General features: G+C 36.4%; 2 protein-coding genes across 3 annotated transcripts; both read right to left on the bottom strand.

The window, feature by feature from the left end:
• Nucleotides 1–1,584: 1,584 nt before the first annotated feature.
• On the bottom strand, nucleotides 1,585–3,321 carry LOC123920832 (RNA-binding protein CP31B, chloroplastic-like). Of its 2 annotated transcripts, XM_045973165.1 has the most exons (5): nucleotides 2,983–3,321; nucleotides 2,749–2,844; nucleotides 2,341–2,601; nucleotides 2,158–2,238; nucleotides 1,585–1,758 (listed from the first exon to the last, which is right to left on the bottom strand). In XM_045973165.1, the coding sequence occupies exons 1-4, from the start codon at nucleotides 3,316–3,318 to the stop codon at nucleotides 2,182–2,184; spliced, it is 750 nt and encodes a 249-aa protein (XP_045829121.1). In that variant the 5' UTR covers nucleotides 3,319–3,321; the 3' UTR covers nucleotides 1,585–1,758; nucleotides 2,158–2,181. The 2 variants fall into 2 exon arrangements, with proteins under 2 accessions (XP_045829121.1, XP_045829114.1); XM_045973158.1 differs by lacking the exon at nucleotides 1,585–1,758 and having other exon boundaries at nucleotides 1,979–2,238.
• Nucleotides 3,322–10,727: 7,406 nt separating this feature from the next.
• Nucleotides 10,728–13,142, bottom strand: LOC123889706 (28 kDa ribonucleoprotein, chloroplastic-like; the record flags this gene model as incomplete). Its single annotated transcript, XM_045939169.1, has 4 exons — nucleotides 10,728–10,965; nucleotides 11,123–11,416; nucleotides 12,163–12,264; nucleotides 12,765–13,142. Coding segments are annotated over 4 exons (831 nt in total), but the record flags the coding sequence as incomplete, so codon positions are not given.
• Between the last annotated feature and the right edge of the window lie 1,826 nt (nucleotides 13,143–14,968).

The raw sequence follows: 14,968 nt of genomic DNA, 5'->3' as shown, positions 1-14,968 counted from the left end.
AAGATTTAGGTTCACAAAGTGTGTATTGTTCAAGAACTTGACATTCAAACAGAAAGAAAAAATCTTATCAATGGAAAATATGAGGTGGAATAGATGCTGTGATGGGTGTATTTGACAATTAGAGAATTTTCCATGACCAAGGATTGATGAGTAACAATGGTGGTTTCAACAAGTTTCAAAGGTGTGAAAATAAGAGAGTAGAAGAAAGAGTTTTTTTTTTTTTTTTTCAAAAAAAGAAGTTGGAGTTTTTTTTTTAATTAACCTTCTAGTTTTCAGAAAAATGAGAACTCTTATAAAGAAACTTTGTGAAGAAATTTCGGTGGAAGTGAATGTAATTGAATTTTGGCATAACACTTCAGAAAACTCTACTTTCATTGTTTCGCGCACGTAAGTTTTCGACATTGCGTATGTGAAGTCACATAAAGCATGAATAAAAAATATGCAAACTTTGTGCATGCGAGACTTAAGACATGGAAACTTCTCGTGTATAGGAGACATGACACAATTTTTTTTGCATACACAAACTCAAGACTTGCGCATGCGACTAGTTCAAAAAATGAAAATATTTATTACTCCACTAATCTCACCAATTCTAAGGCTTCTAAAAATAATTCTACACACATAAGTCTTACATACTCTTCCCTAAAATTCTAAGAAATTATATTGTTCTCGTGAAGATGTGCACTACAAGAAATATGGTTATTTGCCAGGGCTTTTTTGACAGGGTCACATACCCTTGTGAAATGTATGAGTTGGGAGCCATCTTTGTGCTTGTTGCTGTGAATTGGTGTGATGTTTCTGTAGCAGGTATTTTTTTGGTTAGCTTTCTGGGGTTTTTGTTATAATGAAAAATACTCAAATACAATCAAAAATTGGAAAATTAAACGAGAATCATATATAAACCATTTTATTCCCATTAAAAAATACCATTTGTTACAAAGTTTCAACAAAATAAAGAAGTTAGTAGCAATAAAACACTTTCAAGGTTCTGGGTTCGTTGGTCCCTGACTTAGACATGTAACAAAATAAAGAGAGTTTACCGTCCATTTGATTCCCACAAGACTTAAGAAATTAGTTTCTATAATTATGAGCGGAAGATACCTAATTTGCAAAGGAAAAAAATGTCTTATAGCACAAAAAAGTTAATACACAACACAATTATCAATCAAATCAACAATAAACATTAAAATTCTTTGAGTTGGAATCATAACATAATCATTTTCATGTGAACATAAGTTAATAATACCAATTAAATATGTAAATTTCCTGCGCTCATTACTTTATAGCGGCGAAACCGTTCATCCTTTAACGAATAAACAAACAATTTGGCTCCGTTCAAGCTCTGCAATATAAAAAATCAATCCCATATAATATAAGAGTCTATTTAAATTAACTTATTTTTAAACTTATGAAAAATAACTTATGCAAATAAATAAATTTTTAAGTTAATTGATAAGTTTTCACTAACGAAAATTGAATTTTCATTCAAATGTCTGTCCCTCTGTAATGATTCAAACATATATATTATAAACCTCTGCCGAGGAGCCAAGTGACGTGCCAGCGCTACTAATTGAGTGCCAGCACGTAGGTGTGCTGTCGGTAAGAAGGGAACCGGCGCCTTTCGATATGTGCCTCTCACTAGCAAGGAAGCTCAACTTAAAGGGGAATAAGGGTAGCAAAGTGGAAGCAAAATCCTGAATTAGGGTGGCTGATACTTTCAGATATTTGTGGTCATCTGTACCAAACGCCATATACATTCTGTAAGAATTTGTATAGTTCGTGTTAGTTTTATTTTCTTACACCAAAATAAAAAATAAAAAAATAGATTTATTATGTAATAACTATTCCATAAATAATTGCATTGGTTATTTGAAAACGTGATTTTTATACTGAAATTTAATATTCAACAAGTGAGAGGATACTCAAATAAATACAATCAGAAAATAGAAAATTAAACGAAATAGGATTAAAATCCGTGCAAACAAATATCAAAATTACAATACCATCAATTACACAGCTTCAACCAAATACTCAAATACCATGATTTTTTCTCATCAACAATACCTTCTGTTACAGTTTCCACATACAATTAAAAAATAATTTGCATTAGTTAATAACAATTAAATATGCAAATCTAATATGAAATCGTCAACTCACTTTGAAAGTGAAAATTTCATGCACTCATTTCTTGGTCTCTAAAGTTTCAACAAACAATCTGAATACCTTCCCGTCCAAGCTCTGCAATTTAAAAAATTAATCAAACATTTAGTTCCTTTAATGATTCAAACATGTTATGTTACCAATGATCGATGACGCTGTAAGAAATCACTTGTGCCTTACCTGACCGTCAAGAGCAGCAATGGCATTATTCATTTGAGTCTCATTGGTCATTGTAAGATAGCCAGTTGATTCATCCAACTGTTCGTTATAGTCTATCCGAACATTATAAACCCGACCATATTTGCTGAAAATTTCCTCCAAGCGACCACTGTCAACATCCTTCGGCAAGTTGCTAACGCTGATATAAAAATGGGCACTATAATAGGCACGACGAGGCTTTGGTTTCTCCCTACTAACTGTCAACAATTTTCCATTTAATACCTGTCACAAAAAGGATGAATTAGATGAAATAATACAAAACTCAAAATAGAAGAAAACTGTTAAACTATCTGATTGATATGTCTAACTTTTGAATTCTTATATCTTATTAATCAATGCACACTAAAAGATATAAACATGAAAACTTACATAGCCATTGAATTTCTCGATAGCCTTCTCAACTTCTTCAACTGTACTCATAGTTACACTTGCAAAACTTTTTCCATCAACATTACCAGCATTTAGCTGAAATAATCACAACACAAGAGCACATTATAAATTGTGGCCGCGCGGCAATAAAGGTCTTAGAGGCAATGTCCAAAGTCTAAGACCATCAGGCAAATTTAGACAATATGTTATGAAAACGAAAAGATAAGGACTCACCGAAGCACCATCTACAATCCCAACCTCCTCAAAAAGCATAGACAATTTCCCAAGCCTAAGACCATCAGGCAAATTACTAATGAAGACATTCAAACTCTTATATGGATCCTCGGAATTCCCTTCATCACCAGCAAATGTGAGAAAAGAAGAATGGCGGGTTCTTCTCCTACTAGTGAGAGGGAGAGAGCACGAAAATGTTGAAGAATTATTGTTAAATGATGATGGGTTTTGTAGCTTGAAGGGCTTAACAGAATTTGAGATAATTGGAAATTTGGTTTTGGTGTATAAGAGTGAATGTTGAAAGAGTAGGCATGATTGTGCCATCGTGATAGACATGGTAGCTTAATTAGTGTTGAGAGAAGAGCAACATTATATAATTGCCTTGATGATATTTTGATATTTTAAGTGGATGTTAAACACTTTATAAGGGAGAGAAACCATAAACTTGATGTCTTAAGGTTTTGGGTTAAGATGTGATGTCAAATATTCACTTATATGGTTGTTCAAGATTCAATTTGATGATCCTCGGATCCCCTCATGACCCAACAAGTTGTGTTGTGGATAAGGTGCAGAAATGTACATAATAATTGAATTGATTCAACAAGCGGGAGGATTTTTTTCTTGGAATAATTATTGACAACTAGATTTTAAACAATAAAAACAAAATAATGTAGATATCATGTCATGATCATAATAAATTATTGTTCAAGGTTCAATCTGATGATCCGTGGATCCCCGCATGATCCAACAATGATATCAAACCGATGGGTTAATCGGTTCTTTGTGTCAAAAGTCTTTTTAACAAGATGTTCAAGTGATGATGATGATGATGATGGGTTTTGTAGCTTGAAGAGCTTAACAGAATTTGAGATAATTGGAAATTTGGTTTTGTTGTACAAGAGTGAATGTTGAGAGAGTAACCATGATTTATGGTAGCTGAATCAATGTTGAGAGAAGTAAAAAAAAGAAACATCACTCTTAGATTTTTATATTGGACTTAACTCATTCTTATAAAAATGGTTTGTAAGATAAGGATTGAGATTTCTCACATCCGTATGAGATTTCTTAACATACTCCTCACGCCCAGTACTATTGGGACTTGCTGCATGAATATAAGTGGCGAGTGACTCAATAGTAGGAACCTAATAGCAGATGGCCTAACAAATTTTGGAGAGATTCTGATACTATCTTAGATTTTTATATTGAGAAAATATGGTAACAAGTGGGCGAGGATTTTGTCTTGGAATTATTGACAAATTAAACGTGGAGATAATAGATACTACAATGAAGAAGATGCCATGGTCAAAAAGATGAAACAGTAAAATGTGGTTATGGTGATAGTGACAGCATTGGTATTTGAGGTTATGGTTTATGTATAATAGTTGTTCTATTTTTGGTTTAAGATATAGTTTCAGTTAACCATTTTTGACTAAAACTCTCCAAGTACACAATGGAGATATAGTTGGACAATGGAGTAACTGCTACTCTTTACAGTTACATTTTGTAGTTGCTGAAAATTTGATACACATATATGTATGGAGTGCAGATCCTTTGCAGTGATATATTCACTTTGGGTGGTTCCTGCCTTTCAATTTTATTGCATGATTTTTTTTTGTTACACCATCGGTGCATGATCTGGTAAATAAATAGAATTTACTGATTCATTGTTCAAAAATTAGTTTTACACCAACGTCGAATATAAGCTCACTTTAAAACCAATTTTCGGATACCAAAAAAAAAAACTTTTCAGAAATAGATACCAATTTTTTTGCATTATGCACATGTTTGGTTTTTTAAGCTAATTTTGTAAGTATTAGATGAAACTTGACATTAAAAAGTCTACAATACCAAAGTATGGTGTAATTCTATTTTTAAAACAATAGCTTGATTTAGGGTGCACTTGACCTATACCATTGAAAGAAAGGAAAAAGTTGGCATTGCATCTTGAATTGTATGTGGAGAGAACAATCAAGAGTTCAACAAGGTGAGCCTCTGATTTTAGCTAATTCATAGAGTTAATGAGGTAAATTCTGATTTTAGGGCACAACTGATCCAAGACATTGACTGAATTGACATTAGTTCTGTTTTCCAGTTGTTTACTTTGAATGGAAAAATTGTTTACTATAGTCAGCTAGATAATATAAATAGTAGGGATTAAGATGATTTTGCAAAATGTCAATTTTTTTAACTAACAAATATCAATGACAAATCCTTTTATGAAGATAGTAGAATAAAATTATAGGTAGAGTGAAAAAGTTGAAACCACCTTATATGCAGGATAATCGTCCCAAAGGGCGAAATAAAGGCTTTATTAGCCTTACTCAATGACAGCTCCGGTGCTAATTGAACGCTTTCGAAGTTTTTTTTTACAGCTTATTATAGTGATGTAATAATCTCATTTAATTTTATTATGTTTTAAGTTTTTCTCTCACGATAGTTGATTGTTTCCCTACTGTATACTCTATTTCCTCCGTTCTAGGACCCTTCTCGATCATATGCTGATGCGGAAGCATATTGAATAAGAATTGTTAGAAATGATTCTTTCTTTAGGTTTGTGTGTTAAGTAGACTCTTTTGTAAAAGATCGTTACCATTCAAAACTAATTGGTTCTTATTGTTAATATAATGAAAGTAAATTAGTTATGAATGGTAATGATCTTTTGCTGGAGGCTTCAGCAATGTTACAAAGGGTTACACAAACTTAGAATAATTTTATATCTAACACACATCCAAAACACTACTGCATCAGTGTTGTTAGAATAAAGAAAATATGTAGATATTCTATGAACTTTACATCTTCCTAGAATAGTTATTAATAGTCCTAGTCTCCCCAACTAACTGGGCTTCCTTAGTTATTAATAGTCCTAGTCTCCCCAACTAACTGGGCTTCCTTGTATTTATTGTATCTACATTATAAATACATAGAGTGTGTGATCTGGTTGAAACACACAGAATTCACATAATTTAATATGGTATCAGTAGTAGTGGTTCTTTCTAGGACCTAGGATGTTACAGTAAACATATTATCCTTCCAACTGTGCTATAATAACCAGTTGGTCTTGTTTCAGTGTGACCCACCACTGTCCATCACCACCTACCGCCACGCAATTCTCCGGCGTCGACCACTGCAGGCCCCTCTCTGTCATATTACGAGGTTTTTTTTTTTTTTTTTTTTTTTTTTTTTCCATCTTTTTGGAATTTTTTCTGCCAATTTTCTTCTCTCACATCACATAGATCATCATGTCTGCATCTGGACCTGCTGCTGCTTCCTCTTCTAGTCTCAGTTTCACTACCCCTCCTCTGATTCCTTGCGAAAAATTGGTAGGTGCTGCCAATTATGCAGGTTGGGCTGCTGCCGTTGAACTTTGGTTTGAAGGACAAGGTCGTCAGGACCATTTGCTCAAACAGTACAAGAATGTCCCTACCAAGGATCAACCAAGTTGGAAACAGGTTGATGCCTCCCTCTGTAGTGTCCTTTGGTACTCAATTGATGCAAAACTTCAAGCCCAGTTTCGTTCATTTAAGACATGCTACGATGTTTGGGCAAAGGCAAAGAAGACATATTCCAACGATGTCAATCGTTTATATAAAGTTGTCTCTAATCTTATTTCCATGAAGAAAGATGACATGGATATGCAAAGCTATGTGGGGAAACTTGATAGTCTGATTGCTGATTTTGATGCACTTATGCCTTTTACTGATAATGTCGACAAACATGCTGAACAACGTGGAAAATTCTTTATGGTGTTAGCACTTGCTGGTCTTCCACCAGAACTTGACTCAGTTCGCAATCAAATTTTATCTAGTGCTACTGTCCCGTCATACGACACTGTTTGCGAGCAGCTACTGCGTCTCTCAGCTCATACTCCAGCCGCTATTCCGGTGTCCACTTCTCTCAATGTGCCTGTTGACTCTACTGCACTTGTCTCAAATTACTATCAACGAGGTGGCAGAGGCGGAGGACGTGGAAATAATCGACATCGATCCCGCTGTACCTTTTGCAACCGTATTGGCCACATTGAAGCAGAGTGCCGAACAAAAGCTAATCAATTGCAGCCCAAAGTTGTGAATGTTGCTCAAATTGAAGCCTCTAACACTGGTGGTCAAGTCTCCCTTTCTACCGCAGAGTATAATGAGTATCTCAAACTGAAGGCACAAATGCAAACTACTGCACCGGTTGCCTCTGTTTCTCAGAATGGTAATCCCATTGCTTTTGTTTCACAATCTTCTTCACTTGGACCTTGGATCCTTGACTCAGGCGCCTCTGATCATATGTCCGGTAACAAATTGCTTTTCTCGCATTTGACTTATATAGACACACTTCCTAGTATTACTTTGGCTAATGGATCACAAACTAAATGTAAAGGCATTGGCCAAACTAATCCCATACCCACACTTTCTTTGGACTCTGTGCTCTATGTTCCCGATTGTCCATTTAACTTAATATCCATCAGTAAACTCACTCGCACCCTACCGTACTCTGTTACATTTGCTAATAGTTCTGTTCTTGTGCAGGATCGAAGTACTGGGACGACGATTGGAGTAAGGCATGAGTCTCATGGTTTATATTATCTCTCAACACCTACACTGCCAATTGCTTGTTCAGCCGTCGAGTCTTCACATATTGTTCACCAACGATTGGGTCATCCTAGCCTCCAGAAGTTGCATCTTATGGTTCCAAGTTTATCAAAAGTGTCTAACTTAGAGTGTGAGTCGTGTCAATTTGGGAAACATGCTAGGAGTTTCTTTCCCGACAGAATCAATAAAAGAGCTGCGTCTCCTTTTGCTTTAGTTCATTCTGATATTTGGGGTCCTAGTCGTGTTGCTTCATGTTTAGGCTATCAATATTTTGTTACCTTTATTGATGACTTTTCCAGATGCACTTGGATATTTTTAATGAAAAATCGTTCCGATGTCTTCTCTATATTTAAAACATTTTGCTCCGAAATAACTACACAATTTGGTACCCACATTAAAATCTTGCAAAGTGATAATGCTCGTGAATATTTGTCTACGTCTTTTCAATCCTTTTTGGCTTCACATGGTATCCTCCATCAGACATCATGTGCTCATACACCTCAACAAAATGGTGTCGCTGAGAGAAAGAACCGACACTTAGTTGAAACGGCTCGTACCATGCTCCTTCATAATAATGTTCCTCCTCGTTTTTGGGGAGATGCAATACTCACAGCCTGCTACTTAATCAACCGCATGCCCTCCTCTGTCCTCAAAAACCAGGTGCCACACTCCATCTTGTTCCCCCAACAACACCTTTACTCTCTGCCACTCCGCGTCTTCGGGTGTACATGCTTTGTTCACGACCTTACTCCTGGAAAAGATAAACTTGCTGCAAAATCCCTCAAGTGTCTTTTCCTCGGCTACTCTCGTCTTCAGAAAGGTTATCGATGCTATTCTCCAGATCTTCGGAGGTACATTGTCTCTGCTGATGTTAGCTTCTTTGAGACTCGCCCCTTCTTTCCTTCTACTCCTAAGGAGCCCAATGATTCTAGTCCAGAGATCCTTACTCTTCCCATTGCACCCACCCCTGTCTCTATCCCCACACCTGCCCCTATCCTTACACCTCCCCTTCGCGTCTATCAACGAAGGCCACGTGCACCACCCGCTTCTCAAGACTCATCCTCTACTCCGTCGGACTCTCATACTGCGCATCCGACACAGGAACTACCCATTGCTCTTCGTAAAGGTAACAGATCATCTCGGAATCCTAATCCTATTTATGCTTGCCATTTAGATTATCATCGATTATCTCCATCCTATTCTGCTTTTGTGGTTTCTTTGGATTCTGTGTCTATTCCAAAAACTACAGGTGAAGCTATGTCTGACCCTGGATGGCGACAAGCTATGGTTGATGAGATGGCTGCTTTGCACTCCAATGGTACTTGGGATTTGGTTCCCTTACCCAGTGGGAAAACTACAGTGGGTTGTCGATGGGTCTATACAGTTAAAGTTGGGCCAAATGGAAAGATTGACCGCTTAAAAGCTCGCCTCGTGGCCAAAGGATACACACAAATCTTCGGCCTTGACTATGGAGATACTTTCTCTCCCGTTGCCAAGATTGCATCTGTCCGCCTTTTTCTTGCCATAGCTGCTATGCATCAATGGCCACTCCATCAATTGGACATAAAAAATGCCTTCCTACATGGTGAATTACAAGAGGAGGTGTACATGGCACAACCACCGGGATTCACTGTTAGTGGTGCTTCTCACCTTGTTTGTCGGCTTCGTCGAGCACTTTATGGCTTGAAACAATCTCCCCGAGCTTGGTTTGGAAGGTTTAGTACTGTACTCCAAGAGTATGGCATGACTAGATGTGAAGCTGATTTCTCCGTCTTCTTCTTGCATTCTTCCCCAACTACTTGCCTCTACCTGCTTGTTTATGTCGATGATATCATCATCACTGGTAATGATGAGGCTGAAATCCAACGGTTGAAACAACATTTGTCTTTACACTTTCAGACTAAAGACTTGGGACCATTGAAATATTTTTTGGGGATTGAAGTTGCTCAGTCCAAAACTGGTGTGGCTATTACTCAGCGAAAATATGCTCTTGATATACTTGAGGAAACTGGATTGCTTGATTGTCGTCCTAGCGACACTCCCATGGATCCCAATGTTAAGCTACTACCAGGTCAGGGGGAGCCATTGAAAGACCCTGGTAGATATCGACGTCTAGTTGGGAAACTTAATTACCTCACAGTGACAAGACCGGACATTACTTTTGCTGTCAGTGTGGTTAGCCAGTTTCTAAATGCTCCATGTGATGACCATTGGAACGCTGTGATTCGCATTCTCAAGTATATAAAGAGTGCACCGGGTAAGGGATTACTTTATGAAAACAAGGGCAACACCCAAGTTGTGGGTTATTCTGATGCTGATTGGGCAGGTTCACCAGCAGACAGAAGATCTACTTCAGGGTATTGTGTCCTCATTGGAGGAAATTTGATCTCATGGCGGAGCAAGAAACAAAACATAGTTGCAAGGTCGAGTGCAGAAGCAGAATATCGTGCTATGGCTGCAGCAGCTTGTGAACTTACGTGGCTAAGACAATTACTCCAACAACTCAAACTAGGAGATGTAAAAACAATGAAATTAATTTGTGACAACCAAGCTGCACTACATATTGCCTCCAACCCGGTTTTTCATGAAAGAACTAAACATATAGAGATCGATTGTCACTTTGTACGAGATAAAGTTCTTTCAGGAGAAATTGTAACTGATTTTGTTGGTTCAAATGATCAATTAGCTGACATATTTACTAAGTCCCTTAGAGGACCTCGGGTTGAATCTATTTGTAACAAGCTTGGTGCATACGACATGTATGCTCAGCTTGAGGAGGAGTGTTAGAATAAAGAAAATATGTAGATATTCTATGAACTTTACATCTTCCTAGATTAGTTATTAATAGTCCTAGTCTCCCCAACTAACTGGGCTTCCTTAGTTATTAATAGTCCTAGTCTCCCCAACTAACTGGGCTTCCTTGTATTTATTGTATCTACATTATAAATACATAGAGTGTGTGATCTGGTTGAAACACACAGAATTCACATAATTTAATAAGTGTGATCTAGAAACAGGCTGAAATTGAGCAAGTAGAGTATGCAGAAGGGGGGAAAAACACTACCATATCGAGAAAAAGTTTAAAACATAGGATAAAAATAAAAAGATTATTGCAACATTTCAATGCTGTAACGATTATCTGGCCGACTCAACTGCTATGCGACATTCAAAATAATACAATTTGAACTTACTTTATAAGTAGGAAGATAATACATTAAAATCTAATATGAAACCAGCTGCCAAAAACGAACATTTGAAAATAAAATGAAAAAATTGAAATTGTATCCTTAGCTGTTAAATAACAAACATGCAACAACACTCACTTTAAAAGTGAAAAATTCTCGCAACATTAGCGCCTGGGTCTTTCCTCAGCAACATTCACTCTGATTGCCCTCCCGTTAAATTCCTGCGATATAAAATATTAATCGCACATTAGCCCTTGAAATGATTCAAACATTATTCGCCTCTTCACAACAGTGTCTCAAAAACATCACCCAAGCACATATAATTACTAACGCGTGTTATGTTACCGTTGAACAAGTAAGAAATTATTTCTGTCATACCTGACCGTCAAGAGCAGCAATGGCTTCATTCACATCATCCTCACTCGCCATTGTAACAAAGCCAAAACCACGTGATCGACTGGTCTCTCTGTCATAGACTACCCGAGCATTCTGAACCTTACCATGTTCGCTGAAAAGTTGTTCCAAGCTAGAATTGTCAACATCCCATGGCAAGTTACCAACGTAGAGTCTTAGACCAGGAGGACCAGAATCAAAGGAACGTGGTGGGCGCTCAGGCCGTGGTGCTCCTCTTGGAGCGGCCTTATTAACAGTCAATGATCTTCCATCTAATTCCTGTCACACAAAGGATGAATTAGATCGAATGAGAGAAATAGTAATAACACATGAATTCCTTCATGATACTTTTCGGGATTCATTTGTTTGGAAAAAAGAAAACATCAAAACACTTTCGTACATGCTGAAAGGTATCCGGATAATCAAACAAAATGATACTGTAGCAAGTATTCAAATCATAGACAATGTGATACTTCTAGTTTAAGCATTTTTACCAACTTCTGACCAACATTCGAATCTTTAAGCATTATAGTATGATGAGAGCAAAGCATTATTAGAACAAGAACAATGTACAAAGACCAACTGCATAATATCTAATAATGTTTTCGCCTTCTCATATATACAGCACAACATCAATTTTGAGGCCGTTACAAGCTGTGCAATGCACCAATGCAAATGGCATTCTTTTTCATAAAAAGATGAAATGAGATCGAAAAAAACTACAACTTTAAATAGAAGAAAACTGTCAAACTATCTGATTGATATGTTTAGCTTCCTCTTCATTAGTGCTTGTAGGATAAAAATTATCCTTAATTGAAGTGATACTATTCTCAATTCACAAGGGAATTTGAACTCCATCCCTTGAAATGATAAGAGACATCATGGACAACTACCATGTATACATTTGCTTATACTTTTACGCTAATAGTCCATTATCTCTTTTTCTCCGATATTCATAGAGATATTTTCCTGCTTCTCAGTACTGAATCAATCACACAGTCAAAAATATAAAGAGGAAAACTTACATAGCGACTGAACTTGTTCACAGCCCTCTCAACTTCTTCAGCTGTACTCATTGTTACAAATCCAAACCCACGGCTACGGTCAGTCTCCCTGTTATAAATTACCTGAAAATCACAATTCACAACACATGAGCCACATTACACATTGCACTCCACACAATAAAGGTCTTCTATTTCTCTACAACAAAACAACATATCAACCACAATTGCAACCACAACATCAAGTTTCACATCATAACCTCAACCACAATTTAGAGTATCCTCTACCATGATAATACTACAACATAACATCAATAATAATACACAATTAAACATAATCTAGGCTATTCTCTCAAATATTTTCTTTCATTTGGTATTAACCCTCTCCCAGAAAGGGCCCTGGTAATCCAGAGTTCGGCCACAAGATAAGTAAAGTCTCGCAAACTAATTCGTAACGAAAGGTCATTAACCACTTGAGTTCAGTCAATTGTTATTATTTTCTTACATTTTCTATGAACTCAATTATCCAACAATTATGAAATCTAAAAGATAAGGTTTTTATGTCTCAAAAAAAATAAAGATAAGGTTTTTATAAAAACCTAAAAAAAAAAAAAATAAGAACTAACCTCAGCAACTTCAACAGTCCCAGCCTGCTCAAAAAGCTCAGCCAATCTCTCACTATCAACATCAAAAGGCAAATTCCCAACAAAAATCTTCAAATCTTCAGAAGATTCTTCAAATCTCCCAACATCACCATCACTCTCAACAGTTTCAGTTTCACCAACCCAAGCAGTTTCACCTTGATTCTCCCATGCTCCATCTTCTTTCTCTTCCTGAGTCCAATCACTTGTCTGTGCAACAAATGTAACCAAAGAAGAATCACGTGCTCTTCTGTTACTAACAGTGAGAGAAATAGATTGTGAAAACCTTGAAGAATTGTGTGTTGGGTTTTGTATCTTGAAGGACTTAGCAGAGTTTGAAATGAATGAGTTTTGGTAGTCGATTTTATTGTTTTTTTAGGCCGAATTTACGTTTTTCGGCCAATTATTTGGGTTTAGGGACGTTATTAAGGTTCAAGTCGGGTTTTGGGACAATATTTTGGTTTTTGGCCAATTTTAGTGTTTGTAGTCGTTTTTATGGTTTTCTGCCGAATTTACGTTTTGGTAGTCGATTTTATTGTTTTTTTAGGCCGAATTTACGTTTTTCGGCCAATTATTTTTGTTTAGGGACGTTATTAAGGTTCAAGTCGGGTTTTGGGACAATATTTTGGTTTTTGGCCAATTTTAGTGTTTGTAGTCGTTTTTATGGTTTTCTGCCGAATTTACGTTTTTGTAGTCGATTTTATGGTTTTTTTTTTGGCCGAATTAACGTTTTTCGGCCAATTATTTGGGTTTAGGGACGTTATGAAGGTTCAAGTCGGGTTTTGGGACAATATTTTGGTTTTTGGCCAATTTTAGTGTTTGTAGTCGTTTTTATGGTTTTCTGCCGAATTTACGTTTTGGGGCCGAATTTACGTTTTTCGGCCAATTATTTGGGATTAAGGATGTTATTAAGGTTCAAGTCGGGTTTTGGGACAATATTTTGGATTTTGGCCAATTTTAGTGTTTGTAGTCGTTTTTATGGTTTTCTGCCGAATTTAAGTTTTGGTAGTCGATTTTATTGTTTTTTAGGCCGAATTTACGTTTTTCAGCCAATTATTTGTGTTTAGGGACGTTATAAAGTTCAAGTCGGGTTTTGGGACAATATTTTGGTTTTTGGCCAATTTTAGTGTTTGTAGTCGTTTTTATGGTTTTCTGCCGAATTTACGTTTTGGGGCCGAATTTACGTTTTTCGGCCAATTATTTGGGATTAGGGACGTTATTAAGGTTCAAGTCGGGTTTTGGGACAATATTTTGGTTTTTGGCCAATTTTAGTGTTTGTAGTCGTTTTTATGGTTTTCTGCCGAATTTAAGTTTTGGTAGTCGATTTTATTGTTTTTTTAGGCCGAATTTACGTTTTTCGGCCAATTATTTGTGTTTAGGGACGTTATTAAGGTTCAAGTCGGGTTTTGGGACAATATTTTGGTTTTTGGCCAATTTTAGTGTTTGTAGTCGTTTTTATGGTTTTCTGCCGAATTTACGTTTTGGTAGTCGATTTTATTGTTTTTTTAGGCCGAATTTACGTTTTTCGGCCAATTATTTTTGTTTAGGGACGTTATTAAGGTTCAAGTCGGGTTTTGGGACAATATTTTGGTTTTTGGCCAATTTTAGTGTTTGTAGTCGTTTTTATGGTTTTCTGCCGAATTTACGTTTTTGTAGTCGATTTTATGATTTTTTTTGGCCGAATTAACGTTTTTCGGCCAATTATTTGGGTTTAGGGACGTTATGAAGGTTCAAGTCGGGTTTTGGGACAATATTTTGGTTTTTGGCCAATTTTAGTGTTTGTAGTCGTTTTTATGGTTTTCTGCCGAATTTACGTTTTGGGGCCGAATTTACGTTTTTCGGCCAATTATTTGGGATTAAGGATGTTATTAAGGTTCAAGTCGGGTTTTGGGACAATATTTTGGTTTTTGGCCAATTTTAGTGTTTGTTTAAAGAATCTTCTATCCAACATATATAATATGTCTTTGGATCAATTTAGGCGAGAATTCAGTGACATTTTATTTTTTTCCCCGAATTTTGAAAAAGTCCCAAAATTCGTAGTCTATATAACCCACGAAAATTATAAAAAAAAAACTTTCGAAATGAATAAGTTGCTTTTAGGTCCTTTTTATTTAAAGAATCTTCTATCCAACACATATAGTGTGTCTGTGGATGCGTTTAGGCGATAATTCAATGACGTTTTATTTTTT

This window comes from Trifolium pratense, linkage group LG1 (assembly GCF_020283565.1).
Source record: "Trifolium pratense cultivar HEN17-A07 linkage group LG1, ARS_RC_1.1, whole genome shotgun sequence".
In the NCBI taxonomy this organism is placed as follows: Eukaryota; Viridiplantae; Streptophyta; class Magnoliopsida; order Fabales; family Fabaceae; genus Trifolium; species Trifolium pratense.
This window is presented reverse-complemented; position numbering and strand designations above follow the sequence as displayed.

Coding starts and splice junctions, on each gene's coding strand:
- LOC123920832 (XM_045973165.1), bottom strand. CDS start 3,318: ATGTCTATCACGATGGCACAATCATGCCTACTCTTTCAACATTCACTC. Junction 2,602..2,748: donor TCGAGAAATTCAATGGCTAT/GTAAGTTTTCAT, acceptor TTTTTGTGACAG/GTATTAAATGGAAAATTGTT. Junction 2,239..2,340: donor TTGCTGCTCTTGACGGTCAG/GTAAGGCACAAG, acceptor TTTAAATTGCAG/AGCTTGGACGGGAAGGTATT.